General features: G+C 37.3%; 1 protein-coding gene across 4 annotated transcripts in view; it reads right to left on the reverse strand.

Moving 5' to 3' along the window:
• Window positions 1–4,015: 4,015 nt before the first annotated feature.
• Window positions 4,016–25,437, reverse strand: part of LOC102238415 (ryanodine receptor 2-like) — a 75,739-nt gene continuing 54,317 nt past the window's right edge. The window contains exons 87-104 of one of the 4 annotated variants that reach the window (XM_023327241.1): window positions 24,681–24,785; window positions 24,393–24,474; window positions 21,847–23,144; window positions 21,629–21,696; window positions 19,883–20,027; window positions 19,669–19,755; window positions 19,340–19,549; window positions 18,058–18,188; window positions 17,886–17,928; window positions 15,075–15,211; window positions 14,041–14,101; window positions 13,582–13,728; window positions 13,322–13,456; window positions 11,587–11,743; window positions 11,266–11,330; window positions 9,539–9,639; window positions 7,490–7,541; window positions 4,016–5,468 (exon numbers count right to left, since the gene is read on the reverse strand). In XM_023327241.1, coding sequence (XP_023183009.1) covers window positions 5,373–5,468; window positions 7,490–7,541; window positions 9,539–9,639; window positions 11,266–11,330; window positions 11,587–11,743; window positions 13,322–13,456; window positions 13,582–13,728; window positions 14,041–14,101; window positions 15,075–15,211; window positions 17,886–17,928; window positions 18,058–18,188; window positions 19,340–19,549; window positions 19,669–19,755; window positions 19,883–20,027; window positions 21,629–21,696; window positions 21,847–23,144; window positions 24,393–24,474; window positions 24,681–24,785 — 3,120 coding nt within the window. In that variant the 3' untranslated portion in view covers window positions 4,016–5,372. Of the gene's footprint in view, window positions 5,469–7,489; window positions 7,542–9,538; window positions 9,640–11,265; window positions 11,331–11,586; window positions 11,744–13,321; window positions 13,457–13,581; window positions 13,729–14,040; window positions 14,120–15,074; window positions 15,212–17,885; window positions 17,929–18,057; window positions 18,189–19,339; window positions 19,550–19,668; window positions 19,756–19,882; window positions 20,028–21,284; window positions 21,413–21,628; window positions 21,697–21,846; window positions 23,145–24,392; window positions 24,475–24,680; window positions 24,786–25,437 lie in introns of those variants that run through there. The other 3 variants (XM_023327238.1, XM_023327239.1, XM_023327240.1) reach the window with 3 other exon arrangements.

Genomic DNA, 25,437 nt, shown 5'->3' on the forward strand with positions numbered 1-25,437 from the left:
TACAGTAAATGAGTGCGAGATGCTGTAGAAAAGAGGTTGGTGATCCACCTTGGCTCACTGCTGGGAGGGAGGCTACTATTTATTAATTTATTCATGCATTCATTCAGTTAAAAGCCCTGAAGCATTTGAAACGCATATGAATAGTGCCTGCAAGTTCGGGAAGATGATAGACTAATAAAAGTTCCTGCGTTTCCTAGCGTTGCACATCATGAATGCTACGTCTTACCCCGAAAGCCCGAGGCGGGCGTAGCGGGAAAAATTCGATGGGAGGTGCTGATGAGCGGGTTCACAGCGGCTATGCGGAAGTGAGAGAAGCTGTTGACGTGGCTGAACCAGAGCGATGAACGGCGGTGGTGAAATGGAGAGATGATGAACGATGAGCTGGGAGGGTGACGTAGATCGGTGCAGCGAGACTTTGGCGGGCCCAGCCAGGGCCTGAGGCGAAGAAAGACGGGCCGGGGATGCAGAGGGTGGGATTATGTGTCCGCCCTTACAAAAAAATCACATGAAAATCACATGTGACCACATGAAAACCACACATGTGGTTCACACAACTTTGTTCATGTGAATGATTTATGAACGATGTGAACCACATGTGAATCACATGTATATGTGTGATTTTGGAACGTTTTGTGGTAAAATCACATGTGTATCACATGTGAATCACATGTGATACACACATTTCCACATGTGGAAATATGTGTTATAAATATAGATACAGTATATACAATTATAAAATAATGATTATCTTTTTATGGATGGTTCTCCCCCCTTTATTGCTACATTCCTAACTTTACCTGAATTTAATAAAGTCAGAAAACAGTTGTATCAGCTGACATGAACTTTGCATTTTCTCCACTTGATCACAATAACTAGTAAAACTACAGGAACTAGTGAATTCTCCACTTTAAATGGCCTCTAGATGTTTTTCACCCTGTAGTGAAAGCTTATACAGAAGATGAATCATTCTTTTTAACCCATACATGACTTGTTTAGAAATGCTTGTTGGATCTGTTGGATTTCTATTGAATCCACCCTTAGCTTGCGTTAAAATGACATGTTAGCTCAAAACCTAACACAGCATGCGGACACAGCATTTCTATCCAATTTCTATCCAATGCTCAAAGTGTTAAATTCTGGTTGTTTCATGAATCACAATAACAACAACGAAAAAAAGACAAAGAAACAGCGAAGCAAAGCTGGGTTTAACATTTTACAATGTTATTTTTGTAAAATATCAAGAACAACAACATCCTGTGAAATATCTTTGCGATGACTTCCAGGAGATTCTTTTCGTGGTCAGTAATGACCCTCAACCAAGGCTTGCAATATATAAACATTTCTACTATAAAGCTGTTATAGATTATCCTGATATACATAAGGCATTGTGGGTGGTACAGGTCAGAAAAGACTAAAAAAAAAAAAGTCACGTGTTCCAACTATTTTGAGATGCCAGGGCCCAATAGATCAAAAGAGAATAATTTTTAAAATAATTTCAGAAAATTACAACTGGAGGCAGATAAAAAGTTTTATCAAACAAATTGGTCAAATCCAATTATCCAGCAAAAATTATTGGTTTCTCCAGGTGGTAAAAACACTTAAAACATGAAGTTTGCTAAATTATTTTGATGTTGTTTAGTGTCAAATACCCATCGATTTCCAATTTACTGAAGTAAAAAAATCAATTTGTCTTTTCAAATGTGGCATTTAAACATAATACTATTTATTTTTACTAATCAGAAGTTATGCAATAGATAAACATAGAAAGGGCAAAATGTGTTTTTCAGTAGAGCTGGGAGGTAACAAAATAAACGTAAATTAAAAGTAAGGCTTGATCGGGTACATAAAAGCAGAATAAGACTGATGACACAGGAAACAGCTTTGTCCGTCCCTCCACTTGAAACACATTTCCTGGATTAATTAAAGCAGATGCCAACATACCTCAGGTAAGTACTGACTGAAAGATTTCAATGTTGAAACTGTTTAACATGAAACTGTTAATACATGAATGCTGCAAGCCTCTTCAAGGACGTTCTTTTTTTTTTTTTTACAGACAGCAAACCGATTTTATTATCAGCATGCTGCATCTAAGTGCTTTAACTGCTGTATAAACCAGTTAGCAGACTTTCCATGTTTTCATTTTTAATGAATGGAACTTAAATTAAACATTTTGTGTAACTAACCATGACACAAAACAAGGTTACATACCATCAGTCCCTGCCGTTACACTCCACATAAAATTGCCTTGGGAAGATATAAACTCTGTCATGCATAGTGCAATCCCATTTAAGGCAAAGTCTGACTTTGTTGTTGGAGTAATTAGATGGTACCTAAAATTCATGTTCAATCGTCCTATGATAGATATGTACAAACTCCTTTACGTAAGCATGTAATAGAGTGGATTTTTCTTTATGTTGCACTTTAATTTCTATGTATTTTTGTTATCCGGCTCTTATATTAGCAGAAAACACACAAAAAACAGACTGTCCTGCATGAAAAGGTGAAGCATTTGGGGCTTTGAGTTTGCTTTGCATATCCCGGTGAACATAAAAATTGAGCGTGCTCCATGCAATTCAAGATAACTCTCTTGACGCGCCTCTCTGAAAGTATACCAGTAGATATAAATAGGCCCACCATGTGGGAAGCCTTGGCATTATTCAACTGCAGAAAGAAAAGAAAAGATCAGGAAGGAGATAGAAGACGACGTCTGGCAGGAACCAAAGGACATCCATCTTGTCCACAATATCGTTTGATCCACCAAATGTGGCAATTAAGTTTTGAACACTCGGTATATTTTATTTGGGTTTGTTTCGGGAGACGTGAGGTCCCCTGCTTCAAAAGCAGACGTCCGGGAAAATCAATTTGGTGGTAGGCTACTTCCAAAACTGTGTCCTGTTTCACCAGGGGAACTGAAAAAAGGGGTCTGATTTCTGTGGGTTCGATGTTATGACGGCATGATTGATTTTTATGTTCATAAGAACAGGCTAAATTTCAGTCTATGGTAAGCTTGTGATTAGAGGTTGCCTCCTATTCCTCACTCTCCAGTCTAAAGGTTGATTAGGCTGTAAATCAATTCTGTAGACTGTGTAGAATGCCCTGGTAGCTTTTGTCTTCACAAGTGAATCGGCATGAATTATTTGAAAACTAGTGGGTTTTTTTATTTAGTTTGAGTTCATGAATTTGTTTTGAACCTAAGTTAAAAAAAAAAGAAAAAACAGGAGCAAAACGTATCAGACATGCAAAACAAATTGAAAAGGAGTATGAGAAAGTAAGACCTTTGCATTTCCATCATACTTTAGATTTTGTCACTTCCATAAATTATTTACATGCCAAATAAGACAAAAACATGACCATCCTGTATTTACAATTTAAGTATGTAAGTAAGGACATTCAATGATAAGTCGTGTTTGAATCACATCTGACAGAAAACATCCAGAGATTACCAGATTATCAGGGATTTCCCCGGTAAGCAGATGACTTCATTTATATTTTACTGACATTTTAGATTTGTTTCTAGAGAGACATCAAGATCTTAAACTGAATAAGTATTTTTAATTTGAGGGTCAATGTCATTGTCTTCAAAAGGGGTTTCCAGTGTTAATATTTGTAAATCAGTTCTTAAAGCAATCAGGGTTTTCTGATCAATTCCTCCCAGTAATTCCCACAGACATGGTTTCTGACCACATAGATCTTTCACGTCTTTAAGATCTTTGTACATCGATGAACAGTTTGACTCTTTATATAATCAAATCTGCTAATGACACTGAAAGGTAATAAGTCCAGTCACATTATCTGTCTAAGCTGCCAGGATAGTGCACAAAAAACACAGGCAAAACCAATACAAGCTTTTTACCAAAAGCCATTTTTACCAAAAGCCATTTCCATTCCTATAACATTCATGGACTTACAGTCCATAAATGTTATAGTCCAACCCTCGGTTTCTCTCCACTGACTCCCAAACACTATGCAACAGCCCACATCCTTTACACCATTTATTTTTAGCTTACTTTTTATATGGCATCATATTTATTTTTCTATTTTAGATGTTTTCCCTGAAACTGGAGTTTTGAATCTCATTGTACATGTATATAGTGACAATAAAAACATTGTATTCTACAGAGAAAAAAAAAACATGTTACAGAATGTCTTCATAAAACACTGTAGATAAAAACAGGTAAACTACAACTTGTTCTTACATCTCCCATTTGAAAATTTACTCTAAACAATCTTAGATGGGTCTATTTTGATTTTTAGATGGGAAGGTGAAAACTCATTTGTGTTATTACTGCAGTCGCAAGTGGATTACAAAGGGTTCTGGTTGTAAATTATGTAGCTGAAAATAAATTTTAAAAAAAGCTTTTTTTTTCTCAGCTCATTTCCTGGTCAATCTTTGAATGATTGTTGCGGATATACACTTAAAAGCATCAGATATCAGTATGCATAGTATTGTAGGCTCAGTGTTTGACACTTGCATAATGAGGACAGAGTTTGTGGGTGGCCCTCCTGCAGCTGTCATCCTGCTGTTGAACTCGATGTGTTTCAGCTGTTTAACAAAATCTGTAAGACTATTTTAGTCAATGGGTTACACCCATGAAATCCACAAATCTTGTTTGTTTTTTTCTGGTCATTAGAGAAATCCATCCAACTCATCATTAAGGCTGATAATCTATTTCGACAACAGAGCTTTGAGCTGAGCCAGGAGACATCTGACAGCAACCGACAATGTAGCTGGTAATAAGATGGGAAAATAGGTGAATCTGAGGGATGAAGAGAGCGCAGGAGGGAAAAGGCAGGAAGGATTAGAAGTGATCACAGGAGGAGCGGAGCGATCCTGAAGAGACAGGAGAGGGAGTTTCACAACAGCATAGGTTAAAAACAGTAAGAGCCAGAAGGGACATTGTTTATCTGTGGGTACCCCACAGAGGGAATGGTTATCAAACCGTGAGACAAAACAATTTATTCAGAAAACAAGAGATGTTTTAAGCCAGAAATGATTGCCCTGGCCATGAATTTGGAATGCCAGTCTCGACTGTGTGAAATAACGAGTCCAGTCACATCACTCTGAACACATCTGGGGACATAAACATCTGAAATGAGTAGGTTCTGACCCACAAGACTCGCCAAGCAAAAATCACATTATTTTAGATCAGAACATAAACAAGCGGTTGTCATTCTTTTGATTCCGAGTCATTTATTCAATGTCAGATCAGAGTTCAGTCTGTTTGGGGAAAAATAAATCACTCCAAAAACTAATATCAGATTAACATAAACAGGCAAATTTAAGGTAATTTACTGAGTCAAAAGGCAACAAGCAATGTGGCTCCCGTGCAATAACACTATGTTGGGAGGCTTTTGACCTCTTGGATGTTCTGTCAGCCGAGTTGATCCTCATACTGCTTACGGAAACAGTCTCCCACAGGAAAGAATTCCCAGCAACGCTCCTGGTACATTTTCCACACGTAGGATTCCTGAAAAGTCAACACAGTCGTCACTTATCACAAAGTTCCATCTTTGTGATACAAGTTCACTGGATCAAGAACACATTCAGATCAAGAAGAGTTTACACAGTGTACAAAACGAATGGAACTGAGATTTTCCTTCTTTATGTTGAGTGAAGAAACATTTATAAGAACATATATACAATTTTAGAGCTAATAAAAACACAACATATTTTGAAATGACCGAGGTGATTGCAGCTGCAGTTTGTGAGCATGACGTTTGGATGCGAGAAGAGGCTTACGTTGGAGTGGTTTTTACTTTTTATTTCTTCTGTCTACAAGTTAAATCTATAACCGCTCTCTGAAAACGATGCTGATACATGTTTAGTTAAGATAATCATCTTCAACTACAGCTCTTTTTTTTCCCTCCGTGCCTGAGGCAAATGAAAGGGAAAGTGTTTGACTGCGGCTCCCATCTAATTCTATATTAGTATTTCAACTTTCTTTTCATCTATCAATCGTAGCATCAGTCCGAAGTGAGCTTTTAATCTTGTGAAGAAACTATATGACTGATGGTGTTTAGGTAGCATGACAGGATAAATTCTTGCTAGTTTCATAGCTGCAATTCAGTTAAACATGGGCTGAATATGTAGGAAAAAAAGTGACGTACACAACCACTGAATGAGACACAGAAAGCAACGCAGGTCAAAAATGGAGCAGAAATTACATTCATCTCAATGCTGACAGGATTTTGCTGATCACAGTTAAAAGTTACAGTTCATAACATAAGCAGTCATTTGCCACCATAGTGCTTTTAAATCCCTCTATAGGGTGTCGGTATGCTATGTTTTCAAGCTGCTGCTTAGACATTTCCCTTGACTTCCTTCTTTGTACTGGATAAATCACCATATACAGTACAGACCAAAAGTTTGGACACACCTTCTCATTGAATTCAATGAGAAAGTGTGTCCAAACTTTTGGTCTGTACTGTATATCTTCAGTTAATGAACTCAAGTTTAAACTGGAGACTTTGCTATCACTACTTGTGACTAGAGTGAACATTTCTTATACAATGAGGTCTAAAATCAGCATTTCTAATGAAATATCAACACCATCATAAATCCATGCTCTTTTAAGATATTTTAAAATATATTTCTTGATTCACAATGTGCTAGACACCTGAACACAATTGGAAAGCAAAAGTTACACAAATGATAATGCATGCCCTTTAAATATACCACCAGAGAAGATTAAACCCCAGAATGAAAAAAAATAAAATCTAGAAATAAGTGTCAACCTTCATTTCGATTTGGAAATATCACCCAAATGTTAAACTGTTTCACAAAGCTAAAAAAAAAAGAAGATTTTTTTTTTGGTTGATTGCACAGCAGCATATTGGAGACACTCTGTGCCAAAATCTAAATTATAAAGTGAGAAAAAAAAGAGGAATGATTTAATACTCGTTGCCTGAGAAGACTAGAAAGTTCTTATCTCTTCTGATGCGCAATCGTTTCATAGACAAAGACACAACCAGTGACAGAAATATTAAAGCTCATTACAAGGAAGTGGAAGAAAAATGAAGCATGTTTTGTTGCTCCGTGCAACAGGCCATTGATATGCTACAAAAACGAGAAAATGCATCTTCGGTAAAATAATAACAGGCTTAAAACCCAATGTGCCCCCTTTGCAGTAGAAATTTAATGCAAAATGATATCAGTCAGAAGAAAAAGAAGCTGTAAATTATGGGGAACTTGCCCGGCATGGAATGGATCATCACCATTAACTGTGCACACCTAGGGTGATACAGTGGCTTTAGAGAGATTGCATGAATGCAAATTCATCCTTACTCGAAAAGGTTACACTACAGATTGTCATTATCGTAGCAAATGCTGGAATTAATAGGTTACCGAGACATGGGGGCGGAGTGTTGGCGATGAATAAATTAAAAGAGACGTGATCTTTCACTGACAGTTAAACTGCCTGGGGGCCTATAAAGTGGCCACCTAATTCCATCTTCGGTTGCACTATAAAACAGGAAATAATTATCATACCTGTCCCGTGTGTTCAGTTTCATCCTTGTTAATAAGATACATCAGGAAAAATCTGCAAGGGCACAAATGATGGGAAAAGTGTTACAGTGTTCTAAAATTTTATGCAGAGAAGAAGATATTTGTGTAGAAATATATCTTGTTGGGCTGTGCTGATTATGAATATAATTTGAATCCATTTTCAAGAACAAAATATAACTGGAAGGGTAAATATTTGTATTAATGCTTGCAAATATTAACTTAGTGACTTTGTTAGTGCATCTAGCAATGTTGAAAACAATGGATCATTCAGTTTATCCAAGTTGTATTTTTTTTTTCACGTGGGACAAAATGTCACAGGAAGAACTACCATATATGTATAATGATGAGTAGGAAAAGTCAGTCAGTCAACAGCTGCAACAGCATTTCAGGGATTCCACCATAATTGGACTCGGGTAGCTCTGGGAAGTGGCAATTGGTGAAGAAGCAACTTTGCAACATGCAAAATAACCCTAGCCTCTCCCCAATCTGGGGCAGAGGCACGTTTTCCCCACTTTTTTTGTTTGCAGAATGCCAACATGTTTTAACCGGGACGTTCCTGAATTTACCAGAAGACAAACGTATTTAGAGATACTATTTTAAGGTTTAAAGGTTTTAACTACAACTGTGAAAACATTTTTTTAAATATTTGGTGACTACGTCCCTAACTAAACTCTATTCTAAACACCCAGTTTTTGTATAGTGTGTGTGTGACTATGTCATACGACAATAAATGTAAAGAAAAAGAATGAAATAGCTGCTGCAGCTCTGACTGTCTGTCCTGTACGGCTATTTGGAAGACATAAACTCTGCAAAGCTAATGATGCATGAGAACAACGTTTTCTGTAGGTTTTGTCCCCATATGCCTGATCCCACAATGAAATAGTGCTTAAATAAACTGCTCAGCATAAAAACATTTTTTTATTTTAAGTTTATTCGATGGGGACAGGCACACATCGACATAGACAAACTGAACAAAACAGCAGTCCCATGTTTGCGTCATAGTGCAGTAGCAACAGCTAATTCGCTGCAGAAGGAAGACAAAGTTTTCTCGTGTCGAGGCTGTCCTGCAGAAGTTCTTGTTGGGACAAAATACAGTTTGCATTTTACAGAAAATAATAGTGCCTTGAGGGTTATTGGAAAATAAGTTGGAAACAATCACAATACTAATCTAGATTTTCCTCTCTGCAATTTAGGTTTAATGGGCAACTTTCAATTTGAAAGTAGATTTGAGACTTCCAGTTATTGTGTCATTTTTGTCTGCTTTGAAGAAATGACTTGTAATGTAGCTGTGAGCTATGTCAGAAAACAAAAGGAAGTAGAATCTGCTTTATTGAATAAGCTCAATGTCAGAGCTTGTCTCAGAGATATAGAGCATTAAAAATTTAGACCTAATGTCTTATAAACCAAGTAGAAGTCAATTATATATTTCTTCCACATGCAGCACCTCTGGACATTACTGAAACTAGCTCTTTATCCCCACACATTTTCTTACTATACTGTATTATGATATATTTAAATGTAGGATTTTTTCATTAATCCTGGTTTAATATATGTATATTCATTATAAGCTGCTACATTTTTATGACAATGCTGTCCGTTTTAGCATGTCTCATTTTCATTAAGTGTAGTTCTGCACTGCATTTTTGATAAAGTATCTGAAATATAGTGATTTGAATTAAAAAAAAACTATTGGATTTATGTTGACTATACTTGTAATCATTCATGTTCTTAATCAGCAGGTCCAGATTGATCCATTAGAAAATTTAAATACAGAAAAGCGCTAAAAACGTTAAGACAAGATTCAATTACAACAAAAAGGCAACCTTTAAAATGACATGAGTAATAAATAAAACAATGTCAATTTTTATTTCCTGTTTTGTTCAACTAATTGTCTTGAAAGGTACTCACAATTTAGTCAACTAAACCGTGTGATTTTTGAGCAGAACTTTAAATGCTCTGTATTTGATTTATACATTTTTGGATTTAGAGGATTGCAAGCATACATGCTGCAGTAGCCAGCGGAAAACTCACAGATAGTTGGCCAAGTTGTGCTCCTGCAGAGTGTGAGTCTCAAAGCCGTGAGGAATCTTGTCAAAGTACTCGCTTCCTATTCCACATATGAAACATTTGGTCTGCGGAGGGAAGAAGTAAGAACTCATGACTCATTCAACACATAAAAAAGAGAATAAAATAAAGAACATCAAAAAAAAAAATAATTCTTACATCTAAGCACTAAGACCAGAGACATTGTGCTCTGTGACAAAAAATGCTGGATTTAGTTTTCTAGCAATAACCATTTAATGTTGTAATTTACTCTTCCTGTCCCCACAGAGGATTTTTTTGGCTGAAACATGCCGACAGAAAAACAACAATGGTAAAATGTTTGTTTTGGGGCTTAATGCAATATGTGTGTTGGGTCACTCATACTAACAACAAATAATTATGCGAGGCTGAAAGTAGCAGCTGAACCACATTTATTATTACTGAGTGCTGCAAAAATGTAGCAACTGGGAAAAAGGTGTAAAATCATAATTGCCAAAGAGACTGAGAACTGGAACTACATGACAAAACAAATTCATTATTTATGCCATAAAAACCTTGACAACATTGAGCCATATGTTGACATAATTTAGTCATACTTGTAACATTTCAAAGCCTCTGCTTGGTTTTGTTCGCTTCAGCACTCAGCAGTCCAGAAAACATTTTTCTGCTGCTTGAATTCCTCTTGAATTGTTTTTTTGGTGTGCTGAACCATGCCCCTCCACCATTTCTCCTTCATTTTTGTTTTCTTTGTGAATACTGCAATGCATATGATGACTGGAGTGAGACCACCGAGCATCAGTGGCCAGAACTGTTCAATGACACAAAACAATTCTTTATGCTTGGTTTTTCAGTACATATCTTCAACTTTTTCCTGGGTGTAATAATCAAAGCTGCGTTTGGTGACTTGCTTCTCGTTTTTGTTGGACCGTTTCCACCACAAACCGTAGCTGCTGTTGCCGAGAGTCGGCCTGCCTCTCCCTTTCAACTATGCTGGTCTTCTTTGCAGCATCTAGCCGAGGATGGCTGTCTAGTGGCAATTTAGTCCAAAGACTCCATTAGAATACTTTTTGCATGCAAATGTTAGCTCAACAACTGCAAGTAATGAGATTTTGTAGACTGAACTTGACAATAGATGAAAACATTGTTACCAGAATGCTCAGGCCTTTTTATGTTTAAATAGAAATGTTCACAGGGGATTTAAGACAAGTATGAGTGCAGTGGAACCTGGAAGAACCACAGAATGATAGAAATGAAGGACAGGCAGATAGACAAATTGTCAAATGAATGGATGTGTACGCTATCGGATGGATGGATGAACTGATGGACTTTTTAGACAAAGAGCTACTATATTTTTCTTTTTACATTTATTCCAAAACCGGGATTTCAAACATCAAGTTTCACACTTTCCAGACTGCGCAGCAGCTATGCTGATATATTTAGAACCGTCCGTGCAACTTGTAATTTTATTTATAAACATTTGTGCACAGTGTCAGCTCTAACTTCAACAGAACTTATCAAATGAAGCTGATGTCAAAGGTCATGTCAGGCGATAAGACGGATCAGCCGAATGTTGATGTCATACTTTAAGACATCCGAGGACTGTGTGGTTAAAAGAGCATCTGTCTTTAATAATTCATAACCTCGACAAGATTGACTTAAGTTTTTGCTTAGTGTAGATATTAAAATTATATCTTGATATTTTTATCGACCTTTACCTCCATGTCCTCCTTCACCTGCTCCTGCTGGTCTCGAAGCTCACCAAAGGCATCAATTATTAAGCCTAAGAAAGGGACAAAACTGTGTAACTGTGCACTGAAAACTGTCATTTCATGTGAATAACACCTGGCACTGAGGGATGAAGAGATACACGGCCGACTTTTCAATCCCACATGAAAAATTCATGACACGATTCACTCTAAAATTGTTTGAATAAAAGCTATTTCTATGAGTCTCAGGCATGCTGCGGCTAACAACCTGCAGACTGCAGCGGTTTGTTTGCACACATGCGGGAACGATATTTCCGACGTGGGACTCACCCTGGATAATGGCGAGCAGGATGACAATGACAAAAAAGAAAAACGTAATATCAAAGACGATCCGTTCGACTTCGAACTCGTCTCCAGCAGGATCCTCGATCTCGTCACCAATCCCGCCACCTGCTCGCACTCCCACGTACATGTGGAACATGTAACACTAAGAAGAAAATAAAAGAAAAGCACATTGTCGGTTATGGTATGGTTTGCCTACTATTCAAGGAAAGTACACTTTTTTTGTCAAATATTACCACCAATTGTGTTTTTTTTTTTTTATTGAGATTTTTACTCCATTCGATTCTTGAAAGTGGTGTGATGTAACAAGAGGTTATTTTCAGCAAAGATCACACTGCATGGTGAAAATTCATGCTGGTAAGGACAATAATACATCGAAGGCACTTTCATGTCTGCCTCCATGCTGGCTGCTTTGTGAAAACAGGCAAGATTCTTGCAAAAATTCAAAATGTGAACTCAAAGAAGAGTTCACATGTTGAATTGACAGTATAATTGGAAGAATTAACCTTTCACGTTGTCCAGAAAGGTCTCTTATGTGTTCATGTCCAAATCATCAAAAAGATTTGTAGCGAAACTTTAAAAAAAATAAATAAACTTGTGCAAAATCCTCACAGCCTTAAAAATGTTGTGGCATTCATCTGTTTTAGTTGCAAAATGATTTCAGATTACTGTTATTCAAGCGCAATACAAACAGAGACACAGTGGATGTGGCTGATGATTCAGTGTAATATCCCCTGCCTGCCATAATAGCAGGGTTCATTCAAATGCTATCGCTAGCCATCCGCCTGCATATGTGACTGACAGTGGAGTTCACATTAGAATAGATCAGGCGTTTGGGTGTTAACGTCGTCAGCGGGCAAACAAAGAGGAAATCTAAGGCCTTCAGACTGATTTTTTCCCCCCATATGTCTGTCATATTTCGGAGGCACGAGCACAAAAGGTTTGTTTTTTGCTTCAGAAATGGAGATCACTGTCAGCCGACGCCTTTGGTTTCCTCAAACTAGGACTTAAGTCAGGGGCCATTGCTGGAAGAGGTTTTGATAATACATGTGCATTTCAATACAGTAGGATCTATTCATCCATCCATCCATATTCTAACACACTAATCCTTGGCAGGCTGGTGAAGGGGCTGGTGCCCGCCTTCAGCAGTCAGCGCGAGAGGCGGGGTCAATAAGATCTGCTAAAAAATTCAGTTATTTAATTGATTCAATACAGACTGCCTTATCTAAAGTGTTTTTTTATTATTGCTAATTTTGATGACAAAGTCTGGAAGCTAAGAAAACCCACAATTCAAGTTTATAAAAAATGATTATGCAAGACCAATAAAAAAGTATTCTTAATTTTAAAAAATTTCACCTTACCGGCTAAAATAAGTAGTCACCCTTTGGATGATTTAACTTTTTATTTCTTGTACAAATAAGTCATGATGAACAAAATTTTGCTTTTTTTTTTACATATAAATCTGAACTTATAAAACCCTTTTCAAGTCACACTGATCACTCTAAGCACTTTTGCACCACAGCCACATTCACAAACGCATACACATTTATGCACCAATATTCAGATAGACTGACATGTGAGAGGAAGCTGAAATTAAAACTACAATCTTCCGATTCCAATATGACTGCTCTACCCACTGAGGCACAGTCACCCCCTTTAAGCAATAGCTACCAAAATGAGCAGAAATAATGAATTAATATGAATCGCGTGTGTAGAAACTCACAGTAAGCATATCATTGCACTTCATTTCTTCAGTTTCCTTGCCACGGCTGTGGTTGTAAAACTTTCTGAAGAAATTGAAGGCTATGACGGTGTAGAGATACACCACGACCGCCAACAGACCCACAGTCAGCACCAGCTGAGAAGGCAAACATATTTGCAAGGGGAGAGAGAGATAGGGACAGATTATGTCATCATCAAAATGCTCCAAATTAAATGCTACACTTTGAAGGAATACATCACATCCTTGAAACACACACACACCTGTTTTCCATTGTGTGTGACGGAGGAAAGGATGGTACGGAGTGTCTTAAAGCCCATGGCGATGTCCAAAAGGTGGGCAGCAAAGAAGAAGTTGTTATAATGACCCAAAACTGACATGGTCATGTACCACGCCAAGTACAAGAAGGACTAAAGCACACAAACACACACACACACACATAAGTTGACATAAAAACATCAACTATTAGATTACAAGAACAGGAAGACAAATGTGTTTTAGATAAGTGGGATGACAGGATATTGCCATCACATTTGAAACATGTATCAGACTAAATCTTGATTTAATCATCAAATACTGTATTAAATACTTTTACACATAACGTTGAGTCATTGCTTATTATTAGGTTGCATAAATATAACAAAGTGACACATTTATCATTGTTGAGAATGCAAAAACAAATCCAGTGACAGCCACAAGTCATCTGATACAACCAAACTTACGTTGTCAGTGAACACCACTCCTAGCTTCCAGACCTGGTACTTTGCGTCAAGGGAGTTAAATCTGGAACAAACAGCAGTACTGCAACAATACATGAAAAACACAAGTAACAAGGAAATGAAGTCAAAATGTCCAGGGCTAAAATCATCCCCTTTGAGCTACATTGTGTCCTTTATGAGAGTGTTTGTTATGCGTCAACTTCTCAGAATGTCCTGTTCTTCCTCAAGTTCAAGATAATGCTTTAGGATCTCCTGTTGTTGGGCTACGCATTATGCAATGTGCAGACATCCTCACAGATATGTTTTTTTTTTTCTTTTTGGAAACAGTCATTACTAAAAACATGAGTACTGGCAGCAAGTGGTTTAGAAGTGGAGCTGTCACCCCATACAGGATCATCAGAGCTCGACACAGCTGTCCAGGGTTTGATTCCCGTCTCTGGGACTTTGCTGCATGTCTTATCACCTTTTCTTTCTACCCGTTTCCTACCCGATGTGCTGCAAATAAAAACCACTAGTGGAAGAAAAACAAATTAAGAGTAAAACAAATGAGCTAAAAATATTCATTGGTCTGAAATGGTAATTGATGTTGCTGAACAGCACACAAAGGGGCTGAATAAAAGCGTAAAGAAGACCAAAGTGCTCATACATAATAAAATAAGGCCATTTAGTGCTACAGAGGAATGTACAGCAGAAAGGGCAGTATTGATTTCATTATTTGGATGTTTTTATTTATATCAATACCATGCATCTGGATGCTAGCTCATTGTGCAAACACTATTGCAAGCTAGCAAACCACATTCTTTTTTTAATTTTTAATTTAGGACAAATGTGAATATGCAATCCTGCCATATGATTTCTGATTAGATGGAAAAGTCTGTGCTTTGCTCTTCAGTATGTGAAAACCTCTATTGTTTCGCCTGCAACCATAAACGCTACAAAATGAATGCTAGGCCAGATGACTGCAGTTTGATCTGTATCTTTCTTAGAGGACAGAACTGCAAAGACCTGGACATTTTTAATATTTTCTTTCTACTCACAGGACACTCCAGGCACTGTCTCTTCTGAGCCTCTTCTGTTCTTTTCTCTTGGTGCTGAAGTCTAAAGCAGCTTGGTCCAGACCTAACAGTTCACTGATCTTCTTACGGCCATAAAAGTCTCCATACTTATCCATCACCTGACAAGAAGGGGAAAAAAACAACAGGTTCAAACAATAGCTTCTTTAGTGTATGTTGGTTTGAGAACGGCATGACAAGAGACAGTGGAGGATAATTAGCCACATTGTCTCCACTGTCTGAATCATAATGAGATTCAGCAGCTTAGTTCTGCCGACAAGTTGATGGTGCCGCTTCTGCAGAAGCGATGAGCGAACACAAAAGGTTTTAGACATCCGGCCTGAAAATGCATGAAGATGGTACAGCTGAGTAAAATACATGCATTTGTGATGTTACAGTACAGAGCTTGCAAAATTATTTATACCCCTCAAGCTTTTTTTTCTTTACATTTTGTCATCATGCTACACCAAAATCTTATGTCTTTCATTCAAGTTAAAGAGAGTAAATTGTGAAGTGGAAGTAACATGATGCATAGTTTTCAGACTTTTGGACTAATAAAAAGATGATCCTATTAAGATCAATTTACTCTGATACCATTAAATACAACTGAGTCCACATGTTGTCATCAGAAGTACCCTAATTAGTGAATAGAGCTGTTCTCTGAAGGCCTCAGGGTTTGTCGAGGAACATTAGCAAGCAAACAGCATCAGGAAGACTTGCTGCTGTAATTACAGCAACTGAAGCTGCAACAAAGCACGGACTCATGATGGCTGAATACAAATATCTTCCATAATTGTAAGATTTTTATTCATAAATAATTTTAAAAGCCAATTGTCACTTTTTTTTTTAACCACATCACAAAAATGTACCATTTAATTTTGGTTTTTTACATAAAATCGATATAAAATACATTATAAAATACATTATAAAATACATTATAAAATAAAAAAGAAATACAGGAAAATCTTTAATAAGTGAAAAACCCTTTACAAAGCAATTTTCTTTTTTTGTTATCAAACATGATTATTATGTATATATCCAGAAACAATTTTCTTACTTTTACCTGCAGACAGATGCATAGACTTTTATTGAGCGGTTCCAGCTCTATGAAACTGGAAACGTCTTAAATAAAAAATGCAAAGTGAAGCCAGACAAAGTTCAACTTAGACGTGTTACTTCACACCAAAATCCAAAATGCAAAAGGTAGAACAATATTAATTAAAAGCAGAGATCAATCATTAAAAAAAGAGATAAGATATTAAGATATCCAATTTACACAGGACTCTTACAGTGTTGCAGCAGAGGATATAAATGTGGGAATGGGAGATAATTTATGTCCGAACTGTTAAAGATGGAGGCAAAAATCCAAATAGCTTTAACATCAATTTAATTAAAAATTTACTTCCAAGTGCTATTTTCAGAGGAGACGATTTGCCAACTATTTGCCTCAACTCCATGGAATACTGGCTGTTTGTATAATGAAAAAAATGTTGCATTAAAACAAATTACGCCTTACAGGATTACGGCTTCAGGCCTCGTTAACCAGCACCGGAGTCCCTCCGCAGTCAGCTGCCTTTTGTCTAAATTTACACCATCAAGAAATTCCATAGCGTAATTCTGAGCAATAAATGCAAAACTGTATTGGTCCATAAGCTGTGAAATACGGGGGGATTTACTTGGCAGCATTTAGACTGATTTTAGAAAATATCTTATACGTCATCTCATCAAAACTGTGTTTAACAGCAGTACAGAACAACATTCAGGAATTATAAATCAGGGTAAAGTAGATGTCAAAGGCCATATTTTTGTAACTCAGAAAAGAAAGTTGTTGTTTTTTTCCTGGCAGTATTGTATGGATATTCTGCAAACCATGTTTTACAAATGCATAAACACCAATTTAGTGCAAGAAGTACAGTTAATATAAAAACGCTTTTTCTCACACTGACATGAAATCAGGCCAAACATTTCCTACTTTAGGTCATTTAGGATCATTAAAATTCTTTCCATTTTCTAAACCAGATTCTTCAGATTGATAAGTTTCATACATTTCTTTAATGTAAAAGCTTCTTTGTCCCACTCCTGCTTGCAGGACTGCCATACCCGAGTCAGGTACGGAGTCAGGTAAATGCCAATATTTGGTTTCAATTGAATAGGTCCGACTTACAGTTGCAGATATAATTTAAATTCTATATTCGGCTTTTAAAAGGTTGTGATCAATGATCTTTAAAAAAAGACTAGGATTGCTAAGCATCCATTATCGAAAATAACAAAGCATATTTTTTTTATTGTATTATGTGTTACATGGCGAACTTTTAAAGAATTTAGGTATGGCCACAGATGGCTGCCACTCTGGGATATCAAAAACATATTTGGGATTTTACAGGTTATAGCAGATTGCTTTCTGATTTATTTCAAGAGATCCAATTTTCTGTTTTCCTACATTAAATTACACAGGATCAAAATATATTTATGAAGTCAGTTTATGAAACAAAAGAGCAAAAAAATACTTTTATAGAAAAAGCTGAAAACAGTTGAACAGTTCTCTCTACAGCACAAGTAGTAATCTAAAACGGGAAGTTCAAAGTATTCAACTGTCTCTGAAGATGATAAAATGATATGTATTTGACAGTGGAATAATTACAGCTGCCATTAAATCTTTCATCACAGATCAGTTGATGCCTTAATGCACCGTCACTGAATGAAATCTGCATATAATTACACACATGCTAGGACACTTTTAGATTAAAATTCTAATTTGATTGTCAGTAGCGAAGGAATCCACTTGGAAGATCTTACCTTCCTTTTCACAAATTTATCCCAATAATTACTGGGAAACGATCTGAAAAGAAACAGAAATAGTTTTGCCATATCAAGATGTTGCATGATGAATTCTTGATTCTAAATGTATATTTTTATTAGACAATATCAGATGCTAATTTGCCATTATTAAATAAAGACATGAACTTGCAGTGTATTGATGAGCAGGCGGTCCCATTGCCCTTTAATGTCTTCCTCAGGAGGCTGCTGCGTCACATACAGTCCATCAAACTCCAGTCTTCTGGCCACCTCCTTTTCACGTTTGAAGATCACCAACGGCACCTTTCAATCAAATCAACTGGTTTGAGCTTGTTTGAAATACTCACATTTTAGTCTGTATGAAACAGATTTTCTGCAAATTAATAAAAACTACAAATAATATAAAGATGAAACAAACTAAGGCAGGTTTCTTTGTACAATACAGGAGAAAAAAGAAAGAATAAATATTCTTGGAGGACAAATAGCTACAGGTCTTACATTCTCAAATAAATAAATATTAATTTGCTATACTGACGCTTGGATATTAGGTCATTCCACTTTGAACTATTTTCTCATGCTATCTTTTTTTATATGCTGCCATAAGCAAATAAAATCTATATTTTTTAATTATATTTGCACTTCCTAGTTTTATAAGTATTGGATCACCCATCTCATTGGTGGAATTTAGGTGGGTGTTTTACTTCTATGGCTGCTGCATAAAATTCAGCACCTAGGCATGCAGGCTGGTTCTAGAAAAGCTTGTTAAAAAATGAGTCACACTCAGAATATCTGGGATTTCCAGCATGATATTGTGAGAAGAGGTGACCTGTGCAGCAGATATTGTGAAATATCCTCCCTGCTAAAAATAAAGTCAACAAAGTTTGATTTACTGATTCTAAATCCAACTGTGAGATCTATTTTACAGAGTAGAGTTTTTTTTTTTTCAAGAGTTTGGCTTAATAAGTCCAACCCTATAGAGCACCATTGAGATGAATTAGAATAGAGAAAATGAGCCAAGCTGTCGAGTCGCCATAAAAAGTATTTTCTTTAAAAAGGAACAGACATCATTAAAGGTCATATTTGTGCAAAAGCAAACCAAATACATTTTGCAGAATAGTTGTGGTGTTGCATTTATTGTCATTGTAAAACATGTAGATAAAACATCGGCAACTTTGTCATCAGTTCTCAAATGAAATCAATTTTCAGGAGATAACAGTAAAATAATACTTCTGATTTTATATTTTTATTTGTGAACAGAAAGAAAGTCGTGCTGGTTTTATTTTTCACACAAGATCTGGCATTTTTCCTCCATGACGGAACGCTTCAATCTCGACTCGGTCTACAATTTTAAAATGCACCAAATGTCCACTTGTATATGCCGAAAGGAAGATGCCTTTAAAAAGTTAAAACAGTTTATTACGCAGCAGCAGGAGAACATTATTGAATAGGTATACCTTCAGGCAGTAGTAACCAATAATGCAGCAGAATGAGATGATTGTGTGTGCGATGGAAAGGAAATGGAGGCACAGCTCCATGTAACCACTGCTTTCTTCAAGCACAAAATAAACTTTGCCATTGCTGGTGTTTGTCATAGCAGAGAGCAGTTCTTTTCCATATGCCGATGTAGTCACCTGTTTTTCTTTGGATGCAGGCAAAAATGCTACCTGGAAAATTAAATTATAAAAATAAATGAAAATCATCCACAGTTATGTCATGTCCTGTAAAATTATCTATGACATGCAATATCTGAGAAAGAAATAGCCTCCCATAGGGTTTCCCTCACCTTATAGAACAGAAGGATGAAGTTGATTGCAAAAGCAACAAACAATGCCAGCAGACGCATGTTATAAAAATTTCTTGCAAAGTAGTTCTAGAGGAAAAGGACAGGAAAAAGGACTGATGTATTCTGCCTTAATATACGTTTGCTGTTCTTGAGAAGCTGTACTGAATGTTGATAGCTAAATTTGTAAGCACGTGTTGCTGTACTTGCACATTACCAGAAGTCTCTTGCTATGTGAGCTTATCGTCTCCCAGACAGCAGAATGTTGTCTCTGTGGTTCCTTTGACATATTAGAACATTTCTTGGCTCCGTGTTTTTTCTCTTCTTTTGCATTCCTACGATCCTTTTCAGTTTTCTTCCATCTGAAAACATTCCAAACATAAAAGACACATCCAAAACTAATTATTTTATTAGTTTTCTTTTTTCATTATGGAATTAGGATAGGAAGAAAAAAGGGATTTCCGCCAGGCATTTATTTTTCTTTTATGAGGTAATGTGCCATCACTTTTAGCCTAATTCTGCACATTTTGCAAGCTCTTCAAGCATTATTACTAACCTGCTTGAGGACTTATTACTTCAAGGCAGGTACAATGTGATGAATTTTTAAAATGGCATATTGATTCTTCAGGCTAAAAGAAGCATGTATTTATTCACATTTAACCTATGCACTTTATCACATTATTGGGATTTTACAGAAGTAGTAGCATTACATAAATAAAAAATGTTACGTTTTTTGTGTTATGTCTCAAATCAAGAGACCAACATTTTTTTGCAAATTCTTCTTGAGAAATAGCTTAAGCTCAGTCAGAAAAGAGGGAGGGTGTCTCTGAACCACATCTGGAAAGTCTTGCAACGGATTCTTAATTGGATTCAGGATTGGACGTTGATTGGGACGTCCTAGCTCATGAAGAGATCCAAACTGCTATTTATAGTTTGTTAGGTGTGAGCAGACTCTGAGAGTCTCCTTAGTTATTTTGTCATTTCTCTTCTTTTAGTTGTTCTTTTTAAATAGAAATAGGTGCTACTTGAAGATATAGAGACAGTGTTTGCCTCTGTGAAAATGATTAGAAAGAATAACATGAAGCTTTTCACCTTCTTATCAATTGTTATCTTGTGTTTCAAAATAATCTGGTGGTCACATTCTTAGAGCAGAAAAGAGAAACAAAGCTTTGAATGAAGGAGTCAAGGATATTATTTTCTCACCTTTTAAACAGACTTCAGAAAATAGTTGGCAGATTATCTGTTGCCTAACAATGCTACAGTAGATACAGTTGCTGCTGTGCAACTTTGTAAGTGTGTTGCAACTGTAATTCTATTCACTTTATTTATATAGCACCAATTCACAACAAATGCCGTCTCAAGGTACTTTACAAAACTGGTATGTTAAAAAGATGAAGTAGTCTGTCTGTTGTCTGTATGGAGAAATGTAAATATTTCCCTTGTGCAAATGTAGTTTATACAAGGAAAACAGACTTCAAGTATTAATAGATTTTAAGTTTTTTTTAATATATTCTAGTAAATAACCAGTTGACCAGTTAACCCTCCTGCTGTCTTAAGGGATGAGGTCATTTAGACACCACAAGATTTTTACTCTGTGTGCCATCTGGCGGGGTCACACTCACCCTGTGTGCACTTTTACAAGGTTTTTTTGTCTGTGGTTTCGGGAATTGACGGTGTGACGACCCCCCAACTTCCTCGCTGTCTGACCATGATAATTGTTGCGCTCCTCCTCAGTGTCATGCTAAGACTGCGGGAGAGTTAAACACCTACTGTATATGATTTCATCACTTAGCTGCCCCGAAAATTTGTGTCACTGAGTAATTTAAAGAAATTCAGTAAAGAAGCCTTTCACATAAAATCCCCCCAAAATATCTCAACATTTGAGCATAAAAATGTGTAATAAGCTTCTGAAATTACTATTTCTGAAAGACAATATTTTTTGACAGAGAGGAGGGATACTCACTCTTTTTCCTGCAAGTTCTCCATTTTCTCATCTTCTGTTTTCTCTTTGTCCAAGTGGTCTGTAAACTGCTGTCAGGGAAATTTATATCTGAATAAAACATTTATCCTAATTACCAAAATCCCAAAGCAGAAAGAGTAATTAGGCTAAAAACATTTTCAGAAAACCAAAGTGATCCTGTGAGAGCTCAATAAGCATGACAATGAGCAAATAATTCCTACCAAAGTGTGGTGCTCCTCAGAAACATCCGTGTCATTCATTGTTCTGGAAGTTGAACTGAACAGATCAGTCAAACTGTCAGAGAGATCTTGCGTTACAAGTCTGTACTGATCTCCCTCCTTCTTCAGCTTGAGACCAAATATGTCTGACAATATGTCCACCTCCTTGGGAAAGGTCAATGAAGCCATCTGCCCAATCTCCCTCAATTCTTTCTGGGAAGAGAAACTAGCAGAGTACTTTCTCAGTTGATCCACACTGCTCGACACCTCCATGACCTCGTCAAGAGTTGGCTCAAGAATACCCCCAAGCAAGTCTGACACTTTCATTCTTTTTGCCGCCTCTATGAGACCACTGTTGACAAATGTGATGTACAGCAAATACATGATGCGACAGATGACGGCAGAAATGCAGTGGATCTGAAGCGCGCAAATGAATCTAATGAATCGAACTGCTGCTAAGAGGAAATCCTTTGGCGTCATCTTCATCAGTGTTCTCAGGTTTTTCCCAGAAAGGGCACAAGTCAACATCACCCACCAATAGTAAATAAAAGTCCACCTCTTGTAATCTGGGGATGTATATTCTTCAAGCTCACTCTTTTCCAACTCTGTTTTCCCGTTGCACTTCTCTCCAGAGTTGGATCCAGATATCTGGGCTGCAAGTTGCATCTCAAAAATGGTGTCCTCACAGAAGTTGACGAACATCTCCATTTTATCTTTGTCTCCTCCCTTATTGACCACATCAAAAATGAACTGCCTCTTGGATTCCTTCACCTGTGGCTTCTCCCACTGCGTGCGACTGTATTCACTGATCTCAAAGTAAACCCGTTCAAAGCGCTTCCCGCTGCCAAGAATCTCAATGCGTCCAAGACTGGGCTGAAAGTAAGTCAGGACGCATTCTGCGAGCTCCATGAATGTCTTCAGCTTGGACTCTTTGGGCATGTGCTCTGACAAATTGGTGAGGAGAACAGCGATGCTGAAGCCGATGTCTTTCGCCGGCTCATGGAAGCGATCCACAAACGTTTCGTATTCCAAGATTTCACTGTCATTTGCTTCAATGCAAGAGAGGAGGAAGTGGATCTCGGCTTGTGAGAAGTATTTGCAGTTTTCCATGGCTTTCTGGAAGTCCTTCCTGCATATGCTGCCCTTACAGTCAGAGTCATACTCTCTGAAGCCCTCAGATGAAGTCAGGTCTTTTAGTTTGAGGAACATGTCGAAAAACTTGAGGACCATTTCCACATTGGCTGATGACTCCACCAACATATCCACCATCTGCTTCCCAATTGTTCCATTGATAACATTGCCTGCAACAAAAAAATACAAGTAGATGATCTGATGATGGGAGCAGGGTCTAAGACCTACTACAAATGTTTGTCTTTTTTCCAGCCATCTTCCATGCAAAACTGTTTCATTGTTTTGATATGAAAGGCTGCACACCCCTGTGCTACATCAACACAAGGTAGTACAATTGTAGTATAACTGTGAACTGCAAGGACAAATACAAATAGCTTATTTTTAAACTGCGACATGTGGTCATCTGCCTTTATTCTGATGCTCCCAAATATATTCACAATAAATAGTTGTTCTATGAAGACCTCAGAGGGCTGATAGAGAACATTGTTGAACGAAAAAGAAAAGAGAAAGGCACTCCTGCAAGCTTATCCACACTTGACTGTCCACCTAAAAGGACAGACCAGGCAAAGAGACTGTTAATCAGATGAGTAACTAAGTATCCAATGGTAACTCTGAAGCAGCTGAGGAGATCCCTATCTCAAGTGGGAGGATATATCAATATAATAGCTATTAGTCATGCATTCCACAAATCTGGCCCTTATGGAAGAGAGGTAACAAGAAAGCCAGAAGGATTTATGTTTGCCACAAGCCACATAGATGACACACAAAGTATGTGGATGAACAAGATCAAAATTGAACTTTTTCAATTGCATACAAAATGTGACCTATGGAGTAAAACACTACACGTCATCCTTAATGCAGCATCCGCACTGTGACATTAAAAGTTGTGGCAGCTTCATGCCGTGGGAATTATTTTCTTCAACAGGAACAAGAAATCTGGTCAGAGTTAAAGGGAAGATAGAGTTAAAGGCAGAGTAAAATTGGGAAAAAAAAGAGAATTGAAAAACTCTGGCAATAGTTCAATTATAGATTTCTCTACATCCAACTTGACTGAGCTTGAGATATTGTGCAATACAAACCAGTCAAACATATTCATGGGTAGATGTACAATGTTGTTAGAGACCCAAAATGCAAATGCTTTGTGTTGGTCTATCACGCAAAATGAAATAATGTTAAGTTTGGGGTTACAATGTGACAAAATGTTAAAAAGCAAGTTTAATAAATACAAAAGTTTTTTGTTTTTTTGTATGAATAAGTTCTTCCCATTCATAAAAAATATAAAAGCCTCATTATACAAAGGCTCCTATATTGGTATGACAAAAAACAAAGCTCAATTATTCAAAGAATCACTTTTTACATGAATTCTGTGTAATTATCCGTTGGTTGCAAATAACTGCAAAGCCTTGCCAATTGTTTACCTTCCAACATAGAAAGGAGGAACACAACCATGTCCTTCAGTAAGTCCATGAGTTCTTTTAGGAGTTTTATCTGCCTTGAATCCTGCACAAAAACAAATTATGTTTACAAGAAGCTTGCATAATATCTTCTAGAAGTTGGTAGAAGTGTCTCAACATATAGCTGAGTCAGGCTAAATTGAAAATTATATTTTAGTTTTACTGAATATTCAATATTTACTGAGTATTCAATCTTGTATGTTTTTCTCAATATACAATAACTACTTAAACGAAACTGTAACACTGCCATACCTGAGATAGCTTCATCTGCATGTGAGCAAAGACATGGAGGAATCCCACGACAGCATCCCACAGACGACTGTGAGCCAGACTCTGCTGATTCCCAATACACGGACCCTGGATGAACACAAAAATGTACAGGCAGTACAAATACTGCAGAAGGCAGAAATAATGGCATAAAGTTCCAAAACTAAAAATAACATCTCTCAAATTAAATTTTTTTCATGTTACTTCCATTTACATTCTTATTTATAGCTCATCCCAAGCTGATTTAATAAATCACAACTATATCAACTCAAGATTTACATGAGGCAAATTCAATCTGGAGGGACTCAGACGGAAAAAACAGCGATTAAACAGGTTTATTGACATGCATGAATTTAAAGTTCTTTGGCGCTCGGGCCCCGGCTGAGGACATTGAGCTGTGAATTGCGATCAGCTCGGATGAGCATTCCCGATGTAGGTTAGGAATGTCATCCCCCGGGACCCGACACTGGTGGTGGGGGTCGGTGAAGGATGGGAGCCTGAAGAGTGGAGGTGGAGAAGGGGTGGAGGAGGGTTGAGCGCAGCTGGAAAGCGGAAGATGCCATGGATGGAGGTCCTTATCAATTGGGCCTTGGTCGGTGAGTGGACGTGACGTGGCTTGGTCCTGCGTTGATAGGTCGGCGGTGATGAGCGGGACGCGCCGACTGGATGATGCAGGTGGGGCTAAAGAGTCTTCCAGTTTGAATTTGCGCCTAGGCTTCATGACCGTAGATAGTGAAAAACA

This window comes from Xiphophorus maculatus, chromosome 22 (assembly GCF_002775205.1).
Source record: "Xiphophorus maculatus strain JP 163 A chromosome 22, X_maculatus-5.0-male, whole genome shotgun sequence".
Classification (NCBI taxonomy): Eukaryota; Metazoa; Chordata; class Actinopteri; order Cyprinodontiformes; family Poeciliidae; genus Xiphophorus; species Xiphophorus maculatus.